Source organism: Euprymna scolopes, chromosome 36 (assembly GCF_053919585.1).
Source record: "Euprymna scolopes isolate OS-2025 chromosome 36, ASM5391958v1, whole genome shotgun sequence".
Taxonomy (NCBI): Eukaryota; Metazoa; Mollusca; class Cephalopoda; order Sepiida; family Sepiolidae; genus Euprymna; species Euprymna scolopes.
This window is the reverse complement of record NC_136517.1, coordinates 22,789,972-22,817,291: the sequence shown is the minus strand read 5'-3', so window position 1 is coordinate 22,817,291 and position 27,320 is coordinate 22,789,972. Positions and strand designations below refer to the sequence as shown.

General features: G+C 32.2%; 1 protein-coding gene across 1 annotated transcript in view; it reads left to right on the top strand.

The window, feature by feature from the left end:
• The window catches only part of LOC145260391 (poly [ADP-ribose] polymerase tankyrase-like), a 190,676-nt gene that overhangs the window by 92,035 nt on the left and 71,321 nt on the right, over nt 1–27,320 (top strand). The window contains exons 4-17 of the mRNA XM_080118342.1: nt 1,835–2,101; nt 3,813–3,902; nt 6,075–6,213; nt 7,930–8,029; nt 8,154–8,320; nt 8,772–8,859; nt 12,626–12,751; nt 13,195–13,317; nt 13,493–13,570; nt 13,719–13,882; nt 16,162–16,271; nt 18,570–18,679; nt 20,832–20,988; nt 26,596–26,807. Of these exons, the coding sequence (XP_079974468.1) occupies nt 1,835–2,101; nt 3,813–3,902; nt 6,075–6,213; nt 7,930–8,029; nt 8,154–8,320; nt 8,772–8,859; nt 12,626–12,751; nt 13,195–13,317; nt 13,493–13,570; nt 13,719–13,882; nt 16,162–16,271; nt 18,570–18,679; nt 20,832–20,988; nt 26,596–26,807 (1,931 nt within the window). The remainder of the gene's footprint in view (nt 1–1,834; nt 2,102–3,812; nt 3,903–6,074; nt 6,214–7,929; nt 8,030–8,153; nt 8,321–8,771; nt 8,860–12,625; nt 12,752–13,194; nt 13,318–13,492; nt 13,571–13,718; nt 13,883–16,161; nt 16,272–18,569; nt 18,680–20,831; nt 20,989–26,595; nt 26,808–27,320) is intronic.

Sequence of the window (27,320 nt, the reverse complement as noted above, 5' to 3'; positions counted from 1 at the left end):
TTCGTTAAACTTTCCAGTTTAAGACACTTTTTTTTTTTTTTCTTTACCTGGACTTCAGGCCAAGATCAATGTAGCATTCTGATGCTACACTTCGTCTTTTCTGTCCTCTGTCAGTGAAGGAGAAATCCTTCATGACGGAGACAATTTTTATGTTTTTCTATCCAGATTGACCCTTTTTGGGAAGCTAGATTTTCCTTGCATTAAAAACTGACCTTGTGTTTAACTGTCCTCGTGGGGAGGCAAGTAAATAGAAACTTAACTAGAAACTGAGCACCTCCTACAAGCATTTAAATATTGATTTTGTATTTTTTTTTAATATATATAATTGGGTAGGTTAGTGTCCATTCGATTATAACTATTGAAAAAAAAAAAAAAAAAAAAAAAAAAAAGACGGAAAAATATATTGGGAGTGTGTGTGTGGGGGGGGGGTACTGCTCGCACACGTGACGCAAAATCATATTTCACATTTTCGTTTTTTTTTTTTTTTTTTTTTTTTTTTTTTCAACAAAACACTTTAATTCACCATTAAAAACTAATGTAATGGACAAAAGTGCACACGTTACATATTTGTTTTTCAATTATATTTTTAAAATTTGACCAAAAGTAACGCCGGATTGCTTTAAAATTATATAATCTGATAACCGAGCTCTAATTAAGCTAATTATGTTCTAATAATATGAGCTCCAATTAAATATGTAAGAACATTTTTTTATATTCATATTTTCATTTTTTTAAATTTTTAATTTGTTCTGGAATAAAAAACAAAAAATAAAGTTTGTTTACAGTAAAGTAATTAATATCAGTGATATTAAAGCTGCTGCTGCTGCTTCCACAGATCGTTTTTAGATACTTTTTAAAAAAAGAACGATTTCTTCCAGGTATCATGATTTTAAATTGCTCGGTACTATAAAATGAAGCTAGTTACATTTTTATTTTTAACGGATAAATGTAATAAAAAGATGAATTTCTTTAACAGTGGGTGTCCAAAGAAATTTTCCAAACTCGTCATTACAAAATCTTTACGAAAACGCCGTTTTATGATAACGTTTTTAGCACTTTATTTGCTTAAAACTCTTAAAATATATAATGTACATCATTATTAATTTATTTGAAAGTATATTCATTTTCAAACAAAACAGTATTTTGGTTTTTAAAATATGATTTTAGCAGAAGCCCCTTTTAGCAGAAGCCCCTTGAAATCCATAAGTGTTTTTATCGTCCGTGTGTATTGCTAGTATAAGGATGATCAATCCTTATCTAAAAAATTCCACACTAAAATGAAATTTGTTAAATAAAAATAAAAACTGCTGCAAAGACATAATGAGGAGACATTTGTTTGAAATGTCTAAGTTTTGACTTAATCTGAGCTGAAAATAGTTTTTCTTGCTTTCAACCAGGGTTATGAATTCTGAAAGTCTGAAGTCAAACTCGGATTCCTTAAATTCCAAACATTCTGCTTTCTGATCCAGACTATTCTTCCAATATTCAAGCTGGCATTTGATTCTTCATAGATTAAAAATTCCAACTTTGACTCCTAGCATACTTCTGCCCCCTCCGACTCCTTCTAAAACCCTCATTGCACCCCTCCCTCGACTCCCTTCTTTTAAAAACCTTCAACCCCCCCCCCCGGCCTCTTCCGAACTCCCTTGACTGGACCCTGTCCTCTTCCGAACCCCACAACTAGCCCCCATCCTCTTCCGAACCCATTTCCTCTGAAATCTCTTACTAAACATCTCTCCAAAACCTCTGTTTTATTGCCTTTTAATAAAGAATATAAAAATGTTTTGCTTTTTTAAATATTGTAATCACATCCATTTTTATTTTCTTTTTTCAGGAAGCTTTTACATTTGCAAAGCTCAACAGATTGTCTACCGATCCTCGAAACGTTTCCGTATCCAATGGCTGAATCTCTGTCAGCCTCCAGATGTTTACAAATTGGACTATATGGATGCAACGGAGCTGGAATGTGTACTGTGTGATGTTAAGATGGATCGTATTGAGAAGGATACTTACCGACTACATTTCACTCAACAATCACGCGCAGAAAAATCGCTGAAAAAGGTTTTAAATCTTGAAAGAGGTTTACCTATTAATGAAGGAAGTAAGTATTTAACTGAAAACAATATGGCATAAATATCAGTGTCTTCTCAGCCATCATATTCTTTCGCTCTGATAGGTCCATAAAGGTAGTTGTTAATGAGTAGAAGTTTGAAGCACATAGTATCAACATTGACATGTCTCAACGATTTATTCTGGGCCAAATTTTTTCCTGATTTTGATCAATGATCTTCCAAATTATATATACTCTTTTTTTAAATCTTCCAAATTATATATACTCTTTTTTTTAAATCTCAAACAAGACCTGTTGCTGCTTATATTGTAAAGGGCTATCATTTTGGATTGTGTCTAACAGGGGATTGTGGATAGTTGAGCAACAAGATATCTGTTTATATCACATTTAGACTTCTGGAGATTATTACAGTCAGCGAAGCAGGAAACGGAATTCCAAAGCCTAGCACTCTGAAGGGGAAAAATTGTTATAGTAGAAGGCTTTCCAGCATCTAGAGATGTCAATAGCGAAGTGGTGGGATTTTGCTGCTTGTCTGGTTAGTCTAGAATATGTATATTAAGGAGTGCTATGAGATCATTTGTTGACTTCTGTTGAAATCGTACAACTATCTATGGCAGCACTTGAAAGAGCAATGGTGATCAAGATCCTGCTTGATTCTCTCTTGTGACTTGGGACAAGTTGTGTAATGGGATGGGGCATTTCTAAAATCAAGCTTCTCCCCTTTTACCCTCAAAGCTCAAATACTTGTTACGCATCAATTAAAATGAATTGCGCTCTCTCTCTCTCTCTCTCTCTCTAAGGAATCCCTTTATTTTTTAGCTCTTAGGAGTGACCTTTACTCCAGATCTGAAATGGAAGTCATCAGATCTGTTGCTAAGGCTACTCTGGAAAGTACCAGACTCCAGATGGAAAATCTTCTATTATATAAAGGGCAAACGTCTGTGTGTATTCGTATGTCTACTAAAAACTTTTCTTATCTGCATCGTACATGCCCAAACACAGCATCGTTAGAAAGAGTGACCTCTCGGACAAAAAATAATGAAGTATTGGAAAAAAAAAATCATACATTATTTTGTATAGAAATATAGTTTAGTTTGAAGGAGGATTCAGATAAAAACTTGGCTTTTGACACGATTTGCACACTGTGCATGCGCAAATCATTTATAGTCTTTCATTTTAAATAGCTACATTTGCGATATTATAGCATCTGTGTAATTGTGGACACATCGATAAGAGCGTTCAATTACTAACTTCAGTTAAGTTCACGCCTGGTATACACTTTTTTTGCTTAAATAATTTTGCTTTCATTTTCGTTTCTGACTGATGACACCCGAGTCCTGTTTATTTTATTTTTTTTATTTATTTTATTTTTTTTTATTTATTTATTTATTTTCTTTTAATGACTGGGTAACGCAATCTAGTGGAGGGAAAATGATCTCTTCTCTACAGACCCTTTACAACATAAGAGATCTCTACGCTATCGTTATTTCCATAAATCTGGAAGCATTGTAATTATACTTTCAAAATCGTGAAAATAAGCAAAACATTGCATTTAAAATCTTCTGTAGAGTGTTGAGTATGAACAGCTCATTTGAATTAAACTTAGCATCAATATAAGAACTGTACGTCTGAAACTTCTGCAAAATTTTTGTACAATCGTAATATTTTTTATCTGAAGACATTTTTACAAAATTGTTTCTTTCCCACCAATAAATTGAATTATGTTTTGTTTTGTCTTTAGTTGATGATGATGAACCACTTATAAAAAAGAAAAAAGTTGTTGAAAGCTCCCCAAAGCCACCCGTCAAAGATGTGAAAATTGCAGTTAAAGGTAAGTAGTGGACATGCTTACTGTTATTTTATTTATTTTTTTTTTTTTGCCAGAAGTGAAACACCGTGCCAGTGAAGGTTGAGGACATGTGTTGCATGGAGAGAAATGATATATGATTTGTAACAGTGTTCAAAACTGGCTCACATCCGATGATCATCGTGGAAGATGAAGTCTGTACAGTGTAGGAAGATGTGTGCAAAACAGGGGACTTTGATCATATGGCCATGTTGAAAAAATGGGTGAGGGTAGATGTAGAACAGTTGAGGTAACAAGTTCAGTTCACGGGGGAAAGCAAGAAAACATGGGATGAAAGGATGAAAACGAACCTGAGAGAAACATGGATAGTTTATAAGTCAATTTATAAAAAACATTGTCCAATGCATGCTAGAACGGACATTAAACTGATGATGATCATTTTCAACTTGCATACTTTTCACATGTAATTCGCCGATAAAATATTGGGTTAAATGGATGTGAAACACCCTAAAATGGCCCAAGCCAAGAGTAGACATTCTGTATTAACGCTGCCTTATTTATTTATTTTTTTTGATAATAGCTTAAAAAATTTTTATTTCTAAAATGTTTTGTCTTCGCTTTTCCTGTTTTTTTTCTTTCTTTTTCTCTTACTTTCCATTTCCCTCTTATGACAGTTCTCTCTGAAAACTGAAAATGTTAATTTTGTCATAAAAGCTAAGACTTTCACCAAAGAATGTTTTACTTTCTCCTTCTCCTAAATATAAATGCAAACTGATCTTCTATTTCTCTATCTGCTCTTTTATAAAAGGAACTTTGTGTGAGTTTGTTTCCTATGTAACTTCTAAACGGCTGGACTGACTTTTGAAATTTCACACAAATGTACTTTATGTGCCTGGCAGTGTTTTTAGATAGGTTTTGTATCAGAATGTCTTCGATAAGTATCGATAATCGAAAAATCTAATGAAAGCAGGAACAGGCGATTTGGACTAAAGTTAACACCTTATACAGCCTAACATAACAAGTGTATTTGAGAAGTTTTATTGCCACACAAGCAGAAAATCCCAGCATATAAAATCAACAGTAGATTTTTTGATATGACAGGAGTGTGTTCGAAAGGAATGTTTCTGTTTAGAGCACAAATGAACTTGATATTTGCATTTTAAACTTTAATTCAAGCCATTATATAAAAATAATTTTATAAAATCAACAGTAGCTTCTCTATAGTTTAATGTAGACTACTATGTATAGTGGACTAATTAACTGTGGAGAGGATTGAAAAATGGACGATTTTACTATAAAATAAAATACGAGATGGTGAAACATTTGTTGATACTCATTCATTCCTAAACAACGTCGGGTCTCCCTGCTAGTTCAATTATAAATCATGTAGTTGTAAATAACTAGTTTGAATGGGATTGTTTAAAGACAATTTCTACTTCTGTTTTCAAAAGTTACATTTTTCAGATTTTTTTTTTTGTCCCCCTCCCCCACCACCACCCACAAACGGGTATGAGGCATAGATGCCCCCCCCCCTACTCATACATGAAAACTCTTCTCAATTTAAGCATTTTTTTTTCATTGGCTACTCACATCTCCATACACTGTATTATTGAATGTCTAATTTAATTGGTCTGAAATTTATATCGGAACTATTTATTTACAAAAGACCTTTTGAGACAAAATCTAATGCATAAAAGGCTGTCCGTCTGTCTCCATATTTTCAAACTCTATCTCTTCCGAAACTAAAAGACGCAGACCGGCGCAAGGAGCCTCAAATGATTGGATTTTTTATGGACCATTCTTTTCTGGGTCTTTAGCCGGTTAAAATAGTTTTTAAGAGGTCAAAAATGGATTAAAATGAAGAAATTTGTTATACATTTTGTACTTTCATCTTAGTTTATTTTTAATCAGTTCATATGCGTGTCACGTTGGTATAGTGGTGACGTCACCAGCTTTGAATGCTACAGTTTTACTTTCAGTTTCGATTCTAACTGATGACGCTCAAATACTTTTTTTTTTTAACTTTTGATATCACAACTCTATAATAATATATATGAAATCTGGACAAATTAAAATATCCTATTTAAGCGTATTTTACGACTGGGCAAACTAGTACAAATTAAAAAAAAAAAAGATTGTAAAAATTTTATTTTATTAACTTGTTTGTTACGTTTTCTTTTACTTTTTTTAATTTAGGAAAGGGCAAAATTGAAAAAACAGTGAAGCCAAAAGGAGGAGGAGGAGGAGGAGGCGGCGGCGGCAGAAATCCTGATAAAAAGCTAAAACCAAATCCAAATATTGTCGTCCTGGATAAAGAACCTTTTTTTGAAACCAAGTAAGTTTCTTCTCTCTCCCCTAACCATGTAGCATGTATTTAGAGTTAACTTGTGTCTGTCTGTCGTGTTGAAGAAGAATTATGTCATAGAATAAGACAATTTTAGATATTTATTACCTTACTGACATTTCTTCACTTCCAGTATTCTGTTGGATAAAATACAGGATTTTTACAATGACAAGAATAATATGATAACTCGACACCTATGTGCGTAGTCTCCACTGAACCCTTGGCATATCCTAGCAGGATAAGGTTTCCAACACAGGTCCTATCTTGCACAACCCTTCCCAGCATGTTCAACCTCCTCAGGCAACACAGAGTATGCTGGTTGAAACATGTCCACCGCATGAAGAATAGGTGCATTTTTATTTTTAAAAATTTCTTATTGCATTTTCATCCCAAACAAGACCGTGACACTTTAATGTAGGGGCTACTGAAACGTATTCCACAGTCGTTTTTTTTTTTTGTCAGCCAGAAAGCAAAACTTGTACACTCATTTTTCTATAAAAATATAAAACTTATTTGCTAATTGTCATTATTGCATCATAAATGAGTGCGCCTATCAGAGACGGAGAGAAAGAGCAGAATGGAGAGGTGCGTGACTTAGGGCCACACATGTGCAGTGTTGATTTCTTGAGTGCCACTTTTTCCTTCTTTCCCTTTGTGACCTGCTTTGTTTGCAGGCCTCACCTCCGACAGGTGCATATCGTCAAGTAGTTGACCGTTTACCCTGCCGATCTCAATCTGATTACTTAGTCTCATCGTTCGGTGCGTTTGCCACCGGCTGTCATGTGTATATTTTCGTTTGTGCACCTCAACCGCTACACTACTATCTGGGATGTAATTTGCAGAGGTACTGTGTAGGGAGTTGAGCAGCAAGATGACTGTTTACATTACACTTGAACTTCTGCATATCAGTACTGTCAGGGAATTCCAAAGTCTAACAGTTCTAGGGAAGAAACTATTAGAGTAGAAAATTTTCTGGTTTCTGGGGATTTCTACTGTTAAGGGGTGGGATTTTGCTGTTTATTGGGAATATTTATGTTGAGGGTGTATAAGAACATCCTTTATGGAGAGTTGGTATCTTTAAGAAGGCCTATTGGCTATCCCATAACTCTGATACAAGGGTGTTGTGAGGTGAAACATAAAGGCAATCAACATTGGGAGAGCATTTGCAGATGACTGTTCAAGGTGGAAAGGAACACTGCATGCACATTTGAAAGCAGGGAAGGAGAAACTAATGGACATTACTGCAGAGAAATGCATGCAGAAAGGAGGACATCACTGCTAATTGCTCAAGGACCACACGTTTGTGACAATTTGCTGCTCCCGTATGCGTCCCTTCAGCTTCAAACAGTGCTGCACCGGTGAAGCAGACAGATGAGTCTAGGCTAAGGATGCTTCATCTATGGTCGATCCTGACTGAGGAAGGCCTTCTTTTGAACAAGGATTTATTTAATAAGCTTTTTTATTTTTATTTATTTTTTTTTTTTTCTGTGGAAACAATTGTAATTTTTTTTTGTCTTAACAACCCTGTGATAGATTTAAAGAAAAATAATTCAAAATATATCATGCCACATTTTCAACAGAGATTCCACTAAACTGTTATCACCTCCCTGGATGTGGATCAGCAGTTAGATTTTAAGAGTATTTTCAAATGCATAAGCAATTTCCATAATCTTTATTAGCATTGATGGGTTTCTGCTTTTCTTTTAGTGAAGCTGTGCCTTTCATCTCGGCCCATGTGAATGGAAAATTAGCAATTCGAGCTGTTTTATTAAACGATATGACTTTACTAAAGTCCGTCCCTCACGGAGTAAGTCTTTTTCTTTTCATATCTTCCATTATTATTTATTTATTTTAATGCTCTCCTATTATATAATTTACAGAAAACTGTCATTTGATCAGTTTTTAAACATTTGTGGTTTTTATTTGTTTAGCTCGATTACCTGAGGTCACCCAGCAACAAACTTACTGCTCTCCATTATGCAATTCAAAAACAAAACCGAGTGGCTGTCATTTATTTGGCTGAAGATTATTTTTCCAATAATCGCAAATCTACACAACATAAGAAAAATTTGCTGATCAAATCTATGAATACTGGATTGTGAGTCAACTTTCATTTTTCTCTTATTCTTTCAGTTTAATCAGGAAGAATTTAGCTGCAGCTAAGATTTCCATTTTTTTAATTATTTTTTTTTTACTCCAACGAGAATCATCAGATGATGAGAGATCATTCTCTTCTAATATTCAAGTGATTTCCTTGTCATCCATTGTCTTTAACTCTCCAAATCCACTCATAGTACACAGTAACAGCTCTCCATTGAACTTTACTGCTATTAAATACTTAAAATGGTTACAAAATAATAAAGAACAATTGTCAAATTTATCCTGAACATTCTCTAGTTTATTAGTAATATACATTTGTATTGTTTCGTCTTCAGAAATCATTTTACTTTTAAGCTTTTTTATTCAATATATTTGTATGACAATCTTCCTTGATATTTTAAGTTTTCTGTTTTTTTAATAATTTCAATGGAATTTGTTTAATTCTTCAGCTATAATCCAACTTTTCTTGGAATCCGTAATATTCGAGCTATCACTGTTGGCCGAGGAAATCGTGAAGGAAACAACGCACTAACAAAAGTAAGTAGCTTTTTTTTTTTTTTTTATGCATTAAATTAAAAAGAAAAAAGTGAAACTACATCAAGGGTGGGGGTGGGGGGTCAAGAGTGACTCAAAAACTTTTAAGTGTAGATGAGGGAGATCATCAGTCTTTTTTTCCATGCGCACACCTATTTTTACTAGCAATAGCACACCGTTTTTTTCTGTAAATTTAATAAACTTAAATCAAGAATTATTTAAGAGTAAAAAACAAAGAAATATTATTTTTAGTTTTTTAAAACCAGTTCATTAGAACTAGCGTTATGACCATTCAAAGTATCAAAAAATGCATGGTTCACTGGACATTTTGTCTGAAGTCAGTCCTATTCAAATGTATATAAGCTTCTGACTGAAAATGGTAGGAAATTTGCACAATATTCAGACTAACACATCTTTATGATGAAATTTTGAACATATAACACGAAGCTTCAGATGGTTGTATCTATGACCATCTTACTTGGTAACTTACGGACTAATTAGCATACTAATTAGCATATTTGAGATTTATTTTAATAGCTTTAAGTAGGAACATCATGAAAACAGCTAAGAAAAATTATAGGTAAGGCTTTATCATCGTATGAAGTATTATTCTGATAGACATTATCATTTGTCACATCATGAAAAATCCAAGATGGGGACCAAAAAATCCAAGATGACCACCATGACACTATACAAAAATTATTAACAAAATATGGCTTGTAGCATATCAAATGAAAGGAAATTTTATACAGATTAATTATTTTTTCAAGTACATTAAACTGATTAGCTTAATTAATTTTCATTTTAACAGCTTGAAGTTGCTGTGACAATTATCAGGTGGGTTTCTACCACTATTTTTGTAGAATATTTTATTTTTAAGTCTTTCTCGAGACTTCAAAGATTTCAGGAGACATTGCAGCCACTTTTTCTTGTTCTCATGTAACGTTTGACACTACTTGTTTTCAAACAGAATAAGCATTTACAATACTCAAAATTTATCGAAGTAGGTAGAAGTAAATTATCTTGCCTTTGGTAACATTTATTTGCTATATATTTGTATTTTGACCACTTTTCGTGCCTCTGTGGATTGTAAAGCAAACCCAATAACTGTTATCAGAGGCAAGATAAGTTATTCTTTTATTTAACTGGATAGGTGGTTTGCGTGTTTTAACTCCTTCAAAAACGTTTTTTTTTTTAAATAAAAAAAATGGTGTCTAGTTAAGCCGTTTGAATTAAAATGAAACAAAAACAATTTTTAACAGAATAAAACAAAATTACAGCACTATTTTTGTTATTTTCAAATTAAATTTGAGTTCTACGATATCCCCTTATTTTATTTTATTTTTTTATTACATTGTTAGGTGAAAGTACAGAATAGTTACAAAACACCCTCCCCTACGCATGTTAAGAATAGATTTGTAAATAATAACGTTAGTAGAATATAATTATAATTTTTTATTAAATTGTTAGGTTAAAGTACAGTATAGTTACAAAATGCCATCTTATCCCCATGCTGAGAATGGGTTTCTAAATAATGCTTTTCAGAAGTTTAGGGGACTCTGTTTTAGAGTTGCATACCCTCCCCTCGTCACTTAAAAATTTACCAAAATTCAACAAATCAGCTGATTTTAGTATCAGAAAATTCAAGAAATTTTCAGTATTTATTAAGTGATAGAATATAATATAAATATGTATAAAAATAACATTTTTTGACGTCTTATTTTTTGTATTAAACATTCCTATACTGTTTAAACGTTTTCATTTATTTTATACAAATTTTCTCTTCAGTTTTTTGTTCAAATTGAATATTTTTTTAAAAAACATTTTTTCTGACGCTAAAATAAAAAAAATTACCAAATATATTCTTTTTCCTTTTCATAATGAAAAAACTGATGTTTTCTAAATAATGAAAAATAAAAGATATCTACTTCATTGTTGTAAGCCGCTTTGTAAACAAACGTTTTGTTATAAATTTACATGACGGCATCGCATGCTGCTAATGACTGATAGCACAAAAAAAAGAAAATATTGGTGCTTGCTATCATTTCTATCAATGCACACCCAAAAAGTTCTTAACCAATTCTTTTCAAATTTTATAACAAAAGAAATATATTTGCTATTACATACCGTTTGAACAACGTTTCTATATTGATTTATTTTTGTACTAGAAAACCTCAACTTCAAGATGTTTTAACTTTTGACTGGAAAGTCGCACGTGTTTTGTTCAAATTCCATGTTAAAGATAATTCTTTTCCACCACTCGCAGATACGCAAAACAATTCCAAAACCGCACCATTAACTGCCATTTTTGTCTCTATCAATAAAACATTTAAATATTTTTTTAAAAGGTTTTTGAATCAATTAAGTTTTTTTTTTAAGATTTAGGATGATTTGCTATAAGTATATGCAAAAATATTATAAATACCTGAATTTCAAATAATTCCAACTTTTTATATCATTCTTTAGATTTGTGTAGCAAAATTAAAAAAAAAAAAAAAAAAAAAACCTGGAGACCTGGATAGAACTAAATAAATTTCATTTAACCATGTATTTTTAATGCTTGATTTGATGATTAAGTAAAGGGTTTAATTCTTTTTTCATAAGTGAGATATATATATTTTATATGTTGCCCACATAATCCCTGAAGTTAAGCAATGATGAGGCTGACCAGTACCAGATGGGTGACTATTTTGGGAATGCTAGGCGTCATGTGTTGGAAACAACTGCATGTAAAATCATGGTTGGGCCACCATAGGTTAATAAACAAGAAATTGCTGCAAGAAATTATTGTATTTTTAACAAAAGGCACAGTTATTTATTGATTCTCCAAAGCATTTTCTATTTAATGGTATATTTGCAATATTGGGCTCACTAAAAGAAAATTTTTATTTATTTTTCAAAGATTTAAAAGTAGTGTTTTTCGCAAAAATAATGAGAATATATATATATTTTTTTTTTTTTTGCTTATCAGAAAGATAATTATTATTAACCTTGCCAAAATCTTTAATAAGCAATAAATCTGGAGATAAAAAGTAAAAAAACTGTTAAGACTAATTTGTTTGTGACTTAAAGATATCACGTTTTGCATGATGGTTATTATCTTAAATTCTAATCCCATCCACAATCATAATTTAATTAGTCCCCTCACAAAGTAATTCACTCCTGTTTGCCCCCTTCATTTGTTCGCCCTTTTCTCAACAACCATGCCTTGAATTTTGAAAAAAATTTGTACAAACATTAGTCATGGTGAAAGTAAATTTGTTCCTAGAACAGATTTTCCGCAATCGTTCATTTTTTCACATTTTTATCAATAACCATGCCTTGGATTTTTTTTGTTGAAATTTTGCACAAACATTAGTCATGGTCAAAGTAAATTTTTAACTTGCAGAGAGGGACTCTGCATGCTCAGCTTGTTCTTTCTGTATTTTCTTAACGTTACTTGTGCATCTTCTAACCATAAATCGAATCATTTCTTAACCAAGTTAACAAAAACAAGTTTGCTTTATATTTACATTACTTCTACTTAGGATGAGAAGGAAACGGATCTTCAATCTAATTCTAATTGCTTTGCTTGATGCAAAACGTTTAAGTAGATACTTACTATACATAAGGGATGTCAGGATTTAGAAAAAGTAGTAAAGCCGGTAAACAAAATGAATTTACACTTGCAGGATCCTTTAGAAATTCCCACATTTGTTCTTTTTGTATATCTGTATAATTTCGTATTCATGATAATATTTCTCTTTTATGTAACTGTTTTTATTGTCAGGATGTGAATGAGGATGTAATGTATTTACCTGAGAATTTTTTTGAGTATGCTGTATCAATTGGTGCCAGCAAAGAAATTCTGGAATTACTTTTTGAAGCCAACCTGAATGAAACGAGAGATGAACAGGTGAGTTGTCATCATTTTAAAAACAAAACAGATTTTCATTGTTTGTTAAAAATCTGTGTACATTAAAAGTAAACACGATTTATTTTTGTCACACTTCATTTTCTTGTTCTTTGTCTAAGAATGGCGAGATTAACAACAAGATTAACAATGAGATGATTAGAAACAAATAATTGTCGACAATATATGTCATATTTCTCTTCAAAAACTCCTCATTTTTCAAGGAATTGTTCACACACTCTTACATTCTTTTATTTACTGCTTATATAATCTAGGTTGATGGAAATTTTAGATTTTGGCAGAAATTCTCAAAAAGTGTTCTTTCGTTTCACCAAGAATAAACATCCCAAGAATTGGAATGATATAAATTTCTTCAAACTTTGAATTCATTTTTACTCATTTTTTTCTGATTGTATTTCTCCTTTTTTTTTTTTTGTTTGTGCCAGCTTTCTGATGTCTATCAAAACATTCACCAAGCAATTGTGAAGGGTCATCGGAAATTGGCTGGCAAATTGATAGAAGAAGCAGAAAAGGCTGGGGGACATGGATATAATTATCTTCACAAAGAGGTAAACCTTTCTCTCCTTTGCTAACCCTCCTCCTCAACTTGTCTCTTTCTTTCCCTTGCTGCCTCTTGCTTCCCTTTGCTGTCTCTCTATCGCACACACTTCTTTCGTTTGAGCTGTATATATTCATTTTATAAACCTTGATTATAACTATCTTTTTTTTTTTATTAAATTTCAGGTTCTGCTTTTTGAAAAAGAAGATTTAAGGACAAACATCTTACCAGCATCTGTTAAAAAGAAACCATTTTGTTCCAAAGTAAATAAAAATAAATATTTTTCACATTTTAAACAAATTTTTGAGTATTTCAATTAATGCTTTTGCATTTTAGTTTCTTTTTATTTACTCAGAATTGTCTAAATTTCCTAAATTATCTAAAGTATTTCAATCTCTGATTTTATTTCAGATCACACCACTGCATTGTGCAGCAATCAACCCAAATGTGAAATATTTGCAGACTTTGATAGGAATTGAACCTGATATCAATATTGTTGATAAATGGCAGCGAAGACCACTCCACTATGCTGCAGCTTGTGTTTCGTCAGCACCTCTCGAATATTTGCTCGAAAAGTAAAATCTTTTGACACGATTTGTATTTATCGATTCTAATTTTATAATATGCATAAATATTAGAGAATTCTTTCTTAAATAAAAAAATAATACCTTCTTATTTTATAGTATCACTTGACTCGTCAGCATGATTCATTTTATAAACTTTTCGGTGGTTGGATGGGGTCTGTAACCTCACTTTCCAAGCTTGACGATCTTGAGAATTGATTCCATTTAAATTCGACTAATATCTTGTTGCTGATTGCATTTACGTAATCTTGGCTCATCCAACTCTTTTCTGACCTTCCACCATAAGGTCTTTACATTTTCTAATCCTACAGTTGTTCATTTGAATATAGCCAAACCAATGTAGCCAACTTATGAAAAGATCATCAAGTTTTGGTATATTCAATCTGACATACAGGGTATCAAAGCTGATATGCTGGCATTAAATTATCCGTCTGATTATTGTTTTGGACACATGCGAATGAGAGCTGGTTAGCAGTCCCACGCCCCCTCCCCACTCCATACAATATCATACTCTTAAATCAGCTGCTATATATCCTCCCCTTGGTAGTGAGAATTCTCACTTGTGATGTCAAAACTACAACAGTCCACAAAATTCACCTCATTTCTACACTAACGGTAGCTCCAAATTTGCAACCTTGTTCAGCACTTAACACATCCCCAGGATGTTCATCACTTTGAGTTCATCACTTTGAAAAGATAGTTATCTAAAGGAGTTCATCATTGAAAAGATAGTTATCTAAAGGAGTTCATCATTGAAAAGATAGTTATCCATCACTTTGAAAAGATAGCTATCCAAAGGAGTTCATCACTTTGAAAAGATATCCAACTTCAGCTCAGTACAAAGTGTAGTAAATAGTCGTAAGTAGATCCATGTCACAGTTTTGGATGGTCAACTTGCATATTAACGGGTGAGGATGGTAAAGAATTTTATACTTGTACATTTTATACTGAAAGTAACTTTTTGCATCTTCCAAAAGATGAAAACGTGCTTAGCCAATCAAATTTCAGCAGACAACAATTTGCAATTGCAAATTGAGTAAATTGAAAAATTCATTAAGATAATTTATTAAAGCAGTGTTTAGGACAGATTATTTATTCTCTCAAAGGACTAAAAATTGTCACAGAAAACTTTTTTTTTTTTTGCACCCCACCCTAAACTAACCCTAACCTAATAGGCCTGTTCTAAAAGCTATATCGGTACAAAAAAAAAATATTGCAACAAAAACAAAATTATTATAAATCATAATTTTCTTGTGAAAAAGTAATTCTACCATTTGTATATTATATTTTGTTAAAAAATATTTTATGATAAAATCATGACTTTTTTGTTTTAATGTTTCGTTATTTCTTGATTAATAATATCGCCTCATTTTGAGACTTCCATTTGGCATCTTTCAGACGTTTACGTAAGCAACCGGAAGATGTTGACAAAAAGTCAATTTTAGCATGGGTCACAAATTGTACCAATACAAAATTTTAATTGGTGACTTTTAAAAGATTTTCAGAATGAATTTTTAATGCAGTGTCAAATTGTTACTGTAATTTAAATGTAAATTGCTGTTCTTTTTTGATTTTAAACTCATTGGTTGTTGTTATATGTAAAAAAAATAACTAAGCCTGGCCTTTTTTTTTTTTTTGTACATATAATTGTCATCATTAGTTAAAAATTCTTTAATTAACTAAAACATGTCTCCTGTTCATTAAAAACTGAAATAATTAAATGTGTATCTTGAAATTACATGAAAATAAACAAAATGTGAAGTGTGGATTTTTTAAACTGTTTCAGTTGATGATTATAAAATTCAATTTTGGAACAAAGCAAAATCCTATTTCTCAATTGCTTTTCCATATCTTTGGTAGTTGGACATTTTAATGTTTTTCATCAGTGAGGAACGTGATAGTCATGTACAAAATCTTAAAAACACTGAGTTGTTATCCAAAACATAAGCCTAAGTTGTTGTCGTCTTATTTTAAAATTCAAAGATTTATTAATGAAATAAAGACTCTAAAATTGAAAAAAGCTGAGTCTTTTTGTGAATTTTGAACAATTCAAGATGAAATCGAGAATCCTGATAGAACGCATTTCCTTCTAAGTGGATAATATTTATGCTGACGTCTCTTTCACCATCTCAACCTTGAGAAGCACACTCTCCACTTTAATCGTGTAATGGTTCATATTGATTTTAGTTTTCCATTGTCAAAAAAAAAGTTTCCTACCTTTGAGGTTATATATTTTGTTAAACGTCTTCATTTCTTTTGTCTTTCCTTAGATTAGCCAATCCATCAGATGAGGACAGTTCAGGAATGAGCCCCCTTCATTTTGCAGCCCAAGCTGGTCGACCTCATAATGTTGATATCTTGCTCAAAAAACTCAAAACTCGTGAGTAATTTTCTCTCCACCTTCTTGCCTGCCCAGTTGAAGTAAATAACTTTTTTATGCTTCTGAACTTTTGAGATGCGGATTAATTATTTGGATTATTTGGACAACTGTTCTCATCTTGAGCATTATTCTCATGTGTTCACTGACATAACCTCTGACTCTTAGTAGGGAATATCCAAGAACCCGTGGTGCGAGGATAAAGTACTAAATAGAATTCAATTATAAGTGACACTCTTCCGGAGGTTGATGGTTCAATCTCCAGTGCAGGTGGTATTCAGAATACAGGTGCAAATCATTTAAGACTTCTACTCGATCATGACTGCTACTCATGTGGACAAGGGTCCGTTCAGTTTGAAATTCCATATAAATTCCCAAATACAACAGAAAGATTCCAGAATTTAACAAGATACACCTGTACGTCAAAGGTTATATTAGTCGAGATGTAAGATTAGGAAACAAGATGAGAACAGTGGTTCAAATAATACAAATAGTTGTCTCCTTGAGGAAACTCCTTGTTTCAACTTCCATGTCTGATTTAAAATAAAAAATGTATATCTAATCTGTTGCTAAACTCATTGAAAAAAAATGATTGGATCATTCTACATCTCCAGGAAGTACCTGACTCCTGAGGTAATCCTCTACCTATATGAGAGTCAGATATTTTCTAAGGTGGAATACTACTGCCACGTCTGAAGAGGTGCCGCTCAAGGTACTTTAGTTTCTCTTAAAATGACAAAATTGACTCGGTGTGGAGATGATCTCTCCCATTCCTCATAGCCTATTTCTCACAAAAGAGATGTTGCTAGTCTTTCTCTGTTTTTATTTCTACAAAAAAATGCTTGACTCCAATCTGATTCTTCTTTGTAAGACATTCACAGCAAGAACTTATATTACTACTACAATGTTTTCGTCCAGGAATCACTAGCATTAAAATTATCTTTCGAATTTGTTAGTTCTTATTGATTTTGAATTGGTTTAAGAAATAAAATGACACTTATACAAGATGGGAACATAAATGAAAATCACGTTCCAAGTAAAAATTCTTCAATATACTTGTGTATTAGAAAAATGATGGGTTAGAATTTCAATTAAAGATAAAAACTAGTTTTATCATATTTTGCTGATTTTGCAATTAAGTGGAAATCTCGTAAAGCAGGAGGAAATAAGTTTTATTTTTTAAAACCAAGTAAATAACAATAGACAGATCGTCAAAATATGGAAACACAATTTCATCTTTCATTAACATTCTACTCAATTTTTCCAAATTTTTCGTAAGGATCCTTATGTTTGCATGATATGTAAATATATCAAAGAATTTCTGCTTGGAATACGATTTTAATCTGTGCACCTTCTGAACTCCAATCTACCCCCCCCCCCCCCCCCCGATTTTCACAAAAAAAAAAAACTCCTCTAGCTGAAACCACTTCAGTAATTCGCGCCACTGCCTAAACCTAAATGTAGATTCCATGAACAAAGCTTCCCCACTGCCTAAACCTAAATGTAGATTCCATGAACAAAGCTTCCCCCACTGCCTAAACCTAAATGTAGATTCCATGAACAAAGCTTCCCCACTGCCTAAACCTAAATTTAGATTCCATGAACAAAGCTTTCCCACTGCCTAAACCTAAATGTAGATTCCATGAACAAAGCTTCCCCCACTGCCTAAACCTAAACGTAGATTCCATGAACAAAGCTTCTTCCTTAGAACTGCATACCCGTGGAACTCTGCTCTGTTTTCCAACCGACTACAATATGGTTGTCTTCAAGTCCAATGTGAACAAATTCTTGATGAGCCATCCCCTTAAGTAATCCAATTTACCAAATTTCCACTGCTACGACATGTTCCATTTAACCCCTGTACACTCATTAACCTTTATCCTTAAGTGGCCTCCGGGCCTTGATAAGTGGTGACTCCTTTGTAAAAAAATATATATATATAAACACCAAAAAAAAATTAATCTTTTTCTGGTTTCCCGACAAAATAATTCACTGCTATTTGTTTGTTCGCACTTTTCTCAATAACCATGCCTTTGCTTATATATATTTTTTTTTAATTTTGGACAAACATTAGTCATGATGAAAGTAAATTTTTGTTAGAACAGATTTTCTGGGATAACTCTGGTTGTCCTCTCAGATAAAATTGCCATCAAATTGTTTATTTGTTTGCACTTTTTGAATTTTGCGCAAACATTAGTCATGATGAAAGTAAATTTTTCACTTGTGGAGGGAGACCCCGCATTCTCGTCTTTTTTTTTTTTTTTTTTCTTTTTGCCTAATCAACTCTCGTTTCTTTTTCAGTACGCACGGACACTGACATTTTTGCCAATAAATATGGTGTTGGAGGAATCAACCGGCCCAACCGCTTTGGAATGTGTCCGCTACATCTGGCGATAACAAATGGACATACGGTAAGTGAAAACTTTGTCTTAACCTTTTGGCTAGGAGCAAAGTGTAGTCTCTGTGCTAAGAAATAAGAACTGTGCACTTAGGCTGCTGTATTTTTTTATTTTTTAGCAAGAATAAATGTTGATCATTTACGAAATTTTAACTAATATTTGTCTGGGAATATTCCTTGTGCTATGAGATCGTTTATGTTAGAGAGTGATTTTACTGAAAAACGTTTTCTGGTTTTACTTGCATACCAGAAATTGGATCAAAACTAAAAATGTTCAATATAGTGGTATTTTTAACAAAAGCCCATATATTACAGAAACATTTTTCATATTTACATGAAATTAACTCTTAACATTTGTACTGTTAAGAGGAAAGATTGAACAAAAATATATTAACATTTAATGACTATATTTAAAAATTATTAAAATAGGAAATAATGTCGAAATCTATTTATACTTTTTAGTGTTGAATATTTTCAAATGAAAACAAAAATGGAAATACAAAAGTTATATTGTATCCCATGAGAATATATTTGATTCATCCAATTTGGTAGCGAATGATCTAATCTCATCTCTGCAGTCACTTTCACACAAAAGAGATGTTACCAGCCTCTGTCTACTGTATTGATATCTTCATATTACGTGCTTGAGTGAGCTCCAATCTTTTGCCCCCCCCCCCCCCCCCCCAGATGTTCACGGTAAAAATCTGCCTGGCTACAACCACCGCAAAAGATTTTTCTTTGTCTCTCTTTATACCAAAGGTCAAATATGACTTCCATGGACAAAGTTTCTTTCCTAGAGCTTCTCGTCTGCAGAACAAAAATCAGTGAAGCTGATTTACAAACAACTATAACATGGTCCAGCCGTCATCTTGATAATCAATTCTTCTTAAGAAGTCTCACAATTTCGTTGTTTCCAATCCTTGCATGGTGACATTCTGTGTGGAATGATGGTTTCTTTAACCCTTATCCTAGAGTGGCTCCCAAACTTTGATACGTAGTTATTCATGAAAAAAAAAAAAGAATTGAAAATTATGGAGAGAAATGATATGAGAATTATTCAATAAATGTGTCGTATGAGTCTCAAAGCCACACTTAGATCTGATGACTTCAGAGGAAAATTAAATTTAGTATAAGAAATGTATAGAACGGGAAACTTCAGTGGTATAACCATGTTGAATAAATGTATGAGAGTTCTTGGCTTTCTCTTGTTTTATCTTTTTTCCCTTTTATGACAATTCTTTCTGAAATATCAAAACTTTATGATTGATGTAGTTGAATGACTTGTTTCATACAAGTGTGACATTTTGTTTCCAATTCACCATGTGCACACTTTCGGCCTTTCCTTAATTTTTTTTTTTTTCATAACTGTGCGCACGCACATACACACACACATGCGTGTGTATGTGTTGTGACCCCCCTCCCCCTCCATGTTGTAAAATTCATCTTTTTTTCTATTGGTTGCTTGCATCTCTAGTGTGTGTGTGTGTGTGTATCTATATACCTATAAAAGTAAGAAAATGTGTGTGTATCTATATATCTGTAAAAATGAGAATGTGTGTGAGGACACTTCTCAACCTATGTACTCAATGAATTTGATATATAGACTTGAAATTTGGTATGTAGGGTATTCAGACATGTGGAAAACTTATCGGTTTTCATCTGGTAAAAAGGGTTGCTAAGTGATCAAAATTGAAAAATTGGTATTTGGGAGTCATTAAATTTTTAGCTGTTTCAGTTTCTTTCCCTCTTTTTTTTTTTTTTTTTTTAAAGGCATTAAATATTCCATTGAATACTGGGCACACTGGGTACATCTTCTTGTATATGTATATTAGCCTCCATTCAGTTTCGAAAGACAATAGATACCCCCTGTGAGGGTAGCTGCACATTAATTATAAGGCAAGGGTTGCACAATCCCTAACCACATCTCTTCTAAATTGGCACTGCTGGAATCCAGTGGCAAAGAGAGGTCCAATGCCGAAATAAGCGGAGAGAACATACAGCACCTGGAATTCCCTAAGATCACCCATTTAGTACTGACCAGGCTCAATGTTGCTTAATTTCTGAACGGGAACTAATATATCAATGTGATTATACTCTGTGTGTGTGTGTGTGTTATACATGATTTTTGTTGGATTTTTAAAAGTTTCTTTTTCGCTTGGTTCTAGGAAGTTGTCAAAGTATTAGTGAAACATCAGGTGGATGTTAACCGAACGTTGACTGCCTCCAAAGACAAAATGACACCCCTTATGATTGCAGCTTGCAAAGGACATTTAGAAATTGCTCGCCTTTTGATTGGACAGAAAGCATTTATTGAACAAACAGGTTTGTCAACTCTTAAATCCTTTCAAATAATTCAATTGCTTTTAAAATTAATGGCACATTTCAATGATTTTTATTTTCTCTTCATGTAATATATAGACAGATGCTGAAAGCTATGTTTTCTGTGGCAGACACATAAAAATCTAAAAGAATTGAGAAAAATCTTAACTATTTGTCCAAAAGATATGAGTCAGTGCTTTTTTTTTTTAATTTATTTATTTTTTCCCCTAATACTTGCCATGCATATAGAAAACCCATCAGGAGTATAGGGTCTCTTTCAACCTACTTGTTTATTCTCCCGCTATTTTAACTTAATTGTAAAGATGCGGTTTTCCTACGGTTTTCTTTGTAATTGAACAGTTTAATTTTGTGACTAGGACCAGAGAAATACATTCCTTTGCTGTACATGGTTGTGAACAAGGATTTTCAGCTTTGGCTCTCATCAGAACATCAAAAACATCCACTTAGGATCAACTGTTCTTTTGAAATGTACATTCTTGAATTCTGCTCGGGAGAATGTGTCACGTTAATGCTTTTATTCAGTTTGAGGAGAAAACAAAAAAAATATAGAAAAAGAACTTTTTTTTTCTATTAAGTTTTTCAATTTTTCTTTTCCATTTTTTCCAGATTTGTAATGAAAATTTTGAGTTTTGTAAAATCTCAAGGTTCATTCCTTCACTAAAAATTAAAAAGCTATTAACACAACTAATATATATATATATATATATATATAATATTTATTTTATATATATATATATATATATATATATAAACTTTTTTTTTTTTTTTTTTATCTTATATCACATAAAAGGAACCAAATTTCCTAATCACTGTTATGTTCCTATTTACTTGCCTCCTCACAAGGTAGGTTTTTAATGTGGTGAAAATCCAGCTCCCCAAAAAGGGACATTCTGGATAGGAACAAAAATTAAAATTGCCTCTGTCTAGAAAGATTTCTCCTCCACTGATTGAGGTCAGAAAAGGTGAAGCGTAGTATTGGAACAGATACTACACTGATCTTCTCAAATGCCAACAATATATAAACAATGATATTGGTCAGTTCTTTTTCAAAAATAAACTATATAAACAGAACTTAAACAAAAAAACAAAAACAATTTATACAGAACATTCTTTTTATGTCGAACAATATATATATAGAAGTTTTTCATTAGTTTAGATAAACAATATAAACATTTTTTAATTTTAAACAATATAAATACAACTATTCTCTTAATGACTGATTATTAATATTGTGTTTATTGAAAATTGAATCACATTTTTATAAACGATTTAAATTAAAATTTAATTATACACATGTATTCTCTTTTTTAGTTTGTATTTTGTTAAAGCATCGAGTTATTTTTTCAAGCGAAAGTATAACAGGAAATGAGTCAAGAATAGGGTCTAGGTTTTCGTAGTCATCAAACATGGCTAAACCTGTGTAATATTACCACAGTTGACATCTCGGATCAGGGAAACATTTTTCCCAATAATTAATTTGTGGATCCTACCAGGCACACTAATTATATCAGATGGATGGGCAGTCTATAAATGTCTGGACCACTTCGATTATGGAAAATATCAACATGAGAAAATTATTGACCCCTCGATACACCTGCAAACCATAGAAGGTTTATGGTTTTATTGTAAAAAAAAAAAAATGAGAAAAGTTGGAAAAAGGAACTTTTGAAATGCATATGGTGGAAGTCATGTGGCGAAGAAGAGGAAAGGAAGGAAATCTTTAAAAAAAAATCTGTTTCTATTGTTTAAAATTTGAAAAGTTTATGGTAAACTTTTACTTGGTTTCAACCTTAACATTTTCCTTTAAAATAACAACTTTTATAGGTTTTCGGATATACTGAAAACAAATATCGCATTTAAATGTAGTTTTCTAGATATTAAGCAATATAATCTCTTATGTGTAAAGTGCTGGCCATAGTTGTACGTGTGTTAAATGAAAGCTTTTTGCGTCCTTCTATTTGTTTGTTACTATTATTTAATCTTTTACTTGTTTCTTGTTATTTTTACGGGTACTTTTAAGGATCTGTGTTCTTACATGTGTGGGTGTGCTCTTACGTATCTTACGTGCAGTTCACTGTTATGTGTGTGTGGGTGTGTGTTCTTATCCTTACACCGTTTCTTGCCTGTAAAGTCTCCGAGACGTGTACGTGCAAATGTATAATGCGTACATACCTGGTTGCCTTGGCCAGCGGATGATGCCTTCTTAGACGCTGGTCTCCATCTCGTGGGGAGTGGTCACTGCAGACAGATGCATCGATAAACAACAAGACGGATTTGAAGCTTCAGTCTTTTATTTCAAGGCAAGCCTATCATCTCGAACCCTGATTGTCGGAGACCCGAGATTTCCCATCTGCATTCTCTGCTGCACAAAACCAACTCTCCGCCCATGTGATCGTCAACCGGAAGTCTACGACCACAATTCCCGTGTCACCTCTAATTTCCGGTGCATTCTCTCTAGTTTGATACCTGTCAAACCTAACCTTTTGTGACCCTGCCAACTCGCTGATGGGAAACCGAAAATATACTTACATAACTTTCTATTTCTAAAACTACCTATATAGTAATTAAGCTGGGATTCCCAATACTACACGTGCAAGCGCACATTTTTTTGCTGTACAACTATGGCCATCACTTTTAACAAATTATATTGCTTAATATTCTGTAAACTACTTATTTGTGGAAATTTTAAATGTGATATTTGTTTTCAGCATACCCAAAAACCTGTGAAATCATTATTTTAAAGGAAAATGTTAAGGTGGAAAGCAAGTAAAAGTTTACCATTTAAAATTATAAAAAGTTTTTTTTATATTATGTAAAATAAAAAATTATAAACAGTTCTGTTTATATTTAAAGGTTTATATTGTTAAATATTATAAAAAGTTTTATTTATATTGTTTAAAATTTAAAAAAAGTTCTGTATATAATGTTTAAAATAAATAGTGTTTATTCTTTAAAACAAAAAAAAAAAGTTGTAAGTTCTGCTTATTTAAAACTTCTGAAATACAGATGTCATTGTTTAAATATTGTTGGCATGTTAACATAACAGTTATTAGGAAATTATGATCCTTTTATGTGATAGAGGGATCGAGAATATTTTGCCATACAATCTCCAGTTTGATGAATAAGAATTAAAATTATTTGGGTGCTTCTACAGAATTGGGATGAGATTTTGTAGTCGATAAATGGAGTTTTCAGATAAAAAGCAATGGTTTTAGCTGATATTTTTTTGTCGATTCTAATAAGTTACAATGATAGTTTCCAAATTATGCAGTCGAAATTACCTGAATATTACTGAATTATAAAAACAACAACTTTAATCATGTTAGCAAATAATAAATTTCTGCCATTTTGTTTAAATCAAAATGGAAAATTATCTCCCTTTCGAATTCTGTGTTTTACTATCATTTTCATCAAATTTTATTATTTTCTTTAATAAATAAATCTCTACCTTATCGATTTTCGTAATTTTTTTACATAATCATCTTAAAAATATGAGGAATACATAGATACCATTGTTTTCATGTGAAGTTCTGTATTACGATTTCTGAAATTTCGTCCGAATAGTGTAGAAACGCCATTATTTGTTTATTGGGCAAACGTTTAGGAAATTGACCTCCACCTTTAATTTCCACAACTTTTTTCTTTCATGTTAATCTCATCGATTACAAATTTAACTTTCAGATTGAAAAAATATTTGTGAATTTTATTCTCAGGGATCAGTTTTCAATTATAAGTGAACATATACTTTGTGATCATCACCGAGAAAAATATTGCAACTCTATGAAATTAACATTAAAAAAAAAAGTGTATATTGTGGAATTTAGAGGTAGGGGTCGATTTCCTAAACGCTTGCCGTTTATTGTGTGACCTTAATAACAGACTCGTAATAAATATTTACTTCCAATGTTTTTTTTTAAGTTTAACTTATTTCAAAATGATATAAATTATTACAGGTCATGGTGAAATTAGTACAAATTCCAACGCATTTTAGGTGAAAACATTACCAGCTAAAGTGTCATAAAATATTTACAATCCTAGGGTGCTTTTGTTGATTAAAGATCTTTTAAACCTACGCATTTCAGGTGAAAACTCTACCTACTTAAGTGTCATACCGAAATAAGTAACATCATATAGTGCTTTTGTTGATTAGGAATCTTTTAAATCTACGCATTTCAGGTGAAAACATTATTACCTACTTACATGTCATGTTGAAATTAATACAAATTCCAACGCATTTCAGGTGAAAACATTACCTACTAAAGAGTTATAAGTAAAGTCATAGGATGGTTTTGTTGATTATAGATCGTTTAAACCTACGCATTTCAGGTGAAAACATTATTACCTACTTATATTATGTTGAAATTATTACAAAGTAATTAGTACAAAGCAGTTCTCTGTAAATATGGAAAACCACATCTATTCCTTCTATACATTTGTAATGTAAGATGTCTTTTAATAATAAATATTTTTGGGATACAAGAGCTTACATAAAATCGACCTGACTTAACATCACATGTGTATCATACACATCTAGCTGAACTTTTGAAAGACATTAAAGACAAACATGTCCTGGGAATCCTATATGCAAATGTTTGTGATTGAATTTCATAAAAAAGGGCTACCACACTGCCACATGATCATAATGTTGCGAGATCAGGATAAGATGAGAACAGTTCATCAAATTGATTCAATTGTCTGCAGAGATACCAGAACCAGAAAATCCAGAGTTTTGTGATTTAGTTAGTCTTTAATGGTGCATGGTCCAATGTAATTGATTATGCAATAAGATGTTTCTTACTGATGTGTTTTTTAAAATTTTCATTGACCATGGAATTTCCACGGGTTCTGCTAGTATGTTAATATAAGCATATATATAAGAACATCCCTACCAAATAAGGAATTCTATGCAGTTTACTCAAACTATAAGGCAAAGCACACATTCCACAAACCAATACAAGGAAAAACACATACACGCACTCACACACCTTGTCCACCCCCACACACACTTATATGTTCAAGCACGAACCCTAACCCACACCTCCACTCAAGTTAAAAAAAGAAAAGGAGAAACATAGACAGCTAAAAACATCAACACTCAATGATCATAGATTGACCCCCAATAAAATAACATTTTATTTTTATACAAAATATTTCTCTCATCTTTCATTTAAGAACCGGATTTTTTCTGTGGAATACAAACTTAATAAAGTCGCCTGACGAAGACTTGTGGTCTTGACTGACCAATTGTCTGAAACATTAGCATGTCCAGTGTAGCGACTACTATAAATTTTTCTATATTTCTGACCTTATATAAAATATATTTTTATAAGGTATATATCTCTTATAATATTGTCCAGTTTGTTTCAAATAAATTCAATGAAGTTATTTTTGTGACATTAATGTGTCTATATAAATGTAATGTGTATACAGTTCATTATAATCGTCAGTCATTTAAGTCTTTATTTTCACTCACATTGATAATTTTTTATACAATCTTAAAACCAATATTTTCTGAGATTTATGTAAATATTTCAGTTCAAGCTTAATTTGATTGTCTAATATTTTTTTTTCTATTTTCTCTACTGACAGATAAGTTTAAACGCACTGCATTGACTCACGCAGCTATGAATGGCAACACTCACCTTGTGTCATTGTTTTTATCTCTGGGTGCTGATCCCAACCATGTGGACTCTTCCGGTAACTCTGTCGTCCACTATGCAGCTGCCTATGGATGGTTCTTCTGCTTGAAACTCCTTGTAGCAAATGGTGGCGCCAATCCAAATATTGCCAGTGATTGGAAGGTAAAATAAACATTCGTACAACCTTTTTTGTTCAGTTTCTCTCTTTATTGCCTTGGAGATGAATTTCTTTTCACATCTTAGTCATCACGCGTATATTAGTGGTCTTGCATAGTTTCATGCCATAGAACAAAAGATATGAACATTTCAATATTCAATTTGGCTATGAGAGATATATATATATATACGAGCAAACAGTTGATAAAACATGTTAAACACTTTGAAACATATTTAATATGAAAAGGAAACACTAGATAAGTGGATAGTCCTTAATCCGCGGAGTTTCGAAGAAACACTTTCCTTCTCATCAGAGGGTAGGAATTAGCAAAATGCAGGATCGGATTTTGCATGTAAAAGTAATATATATATATATATATATACACACCATCTTTTTTGGCAATTTTATAAGTTTGAAATCTTGGCAATTATTGATCAGAATTTAACAAATGAAAGCTCATTGGAAAGGTAATGACCTGAATTGTGTAGTGGGTTATGTGACATTTGCCCTTAAGGTCA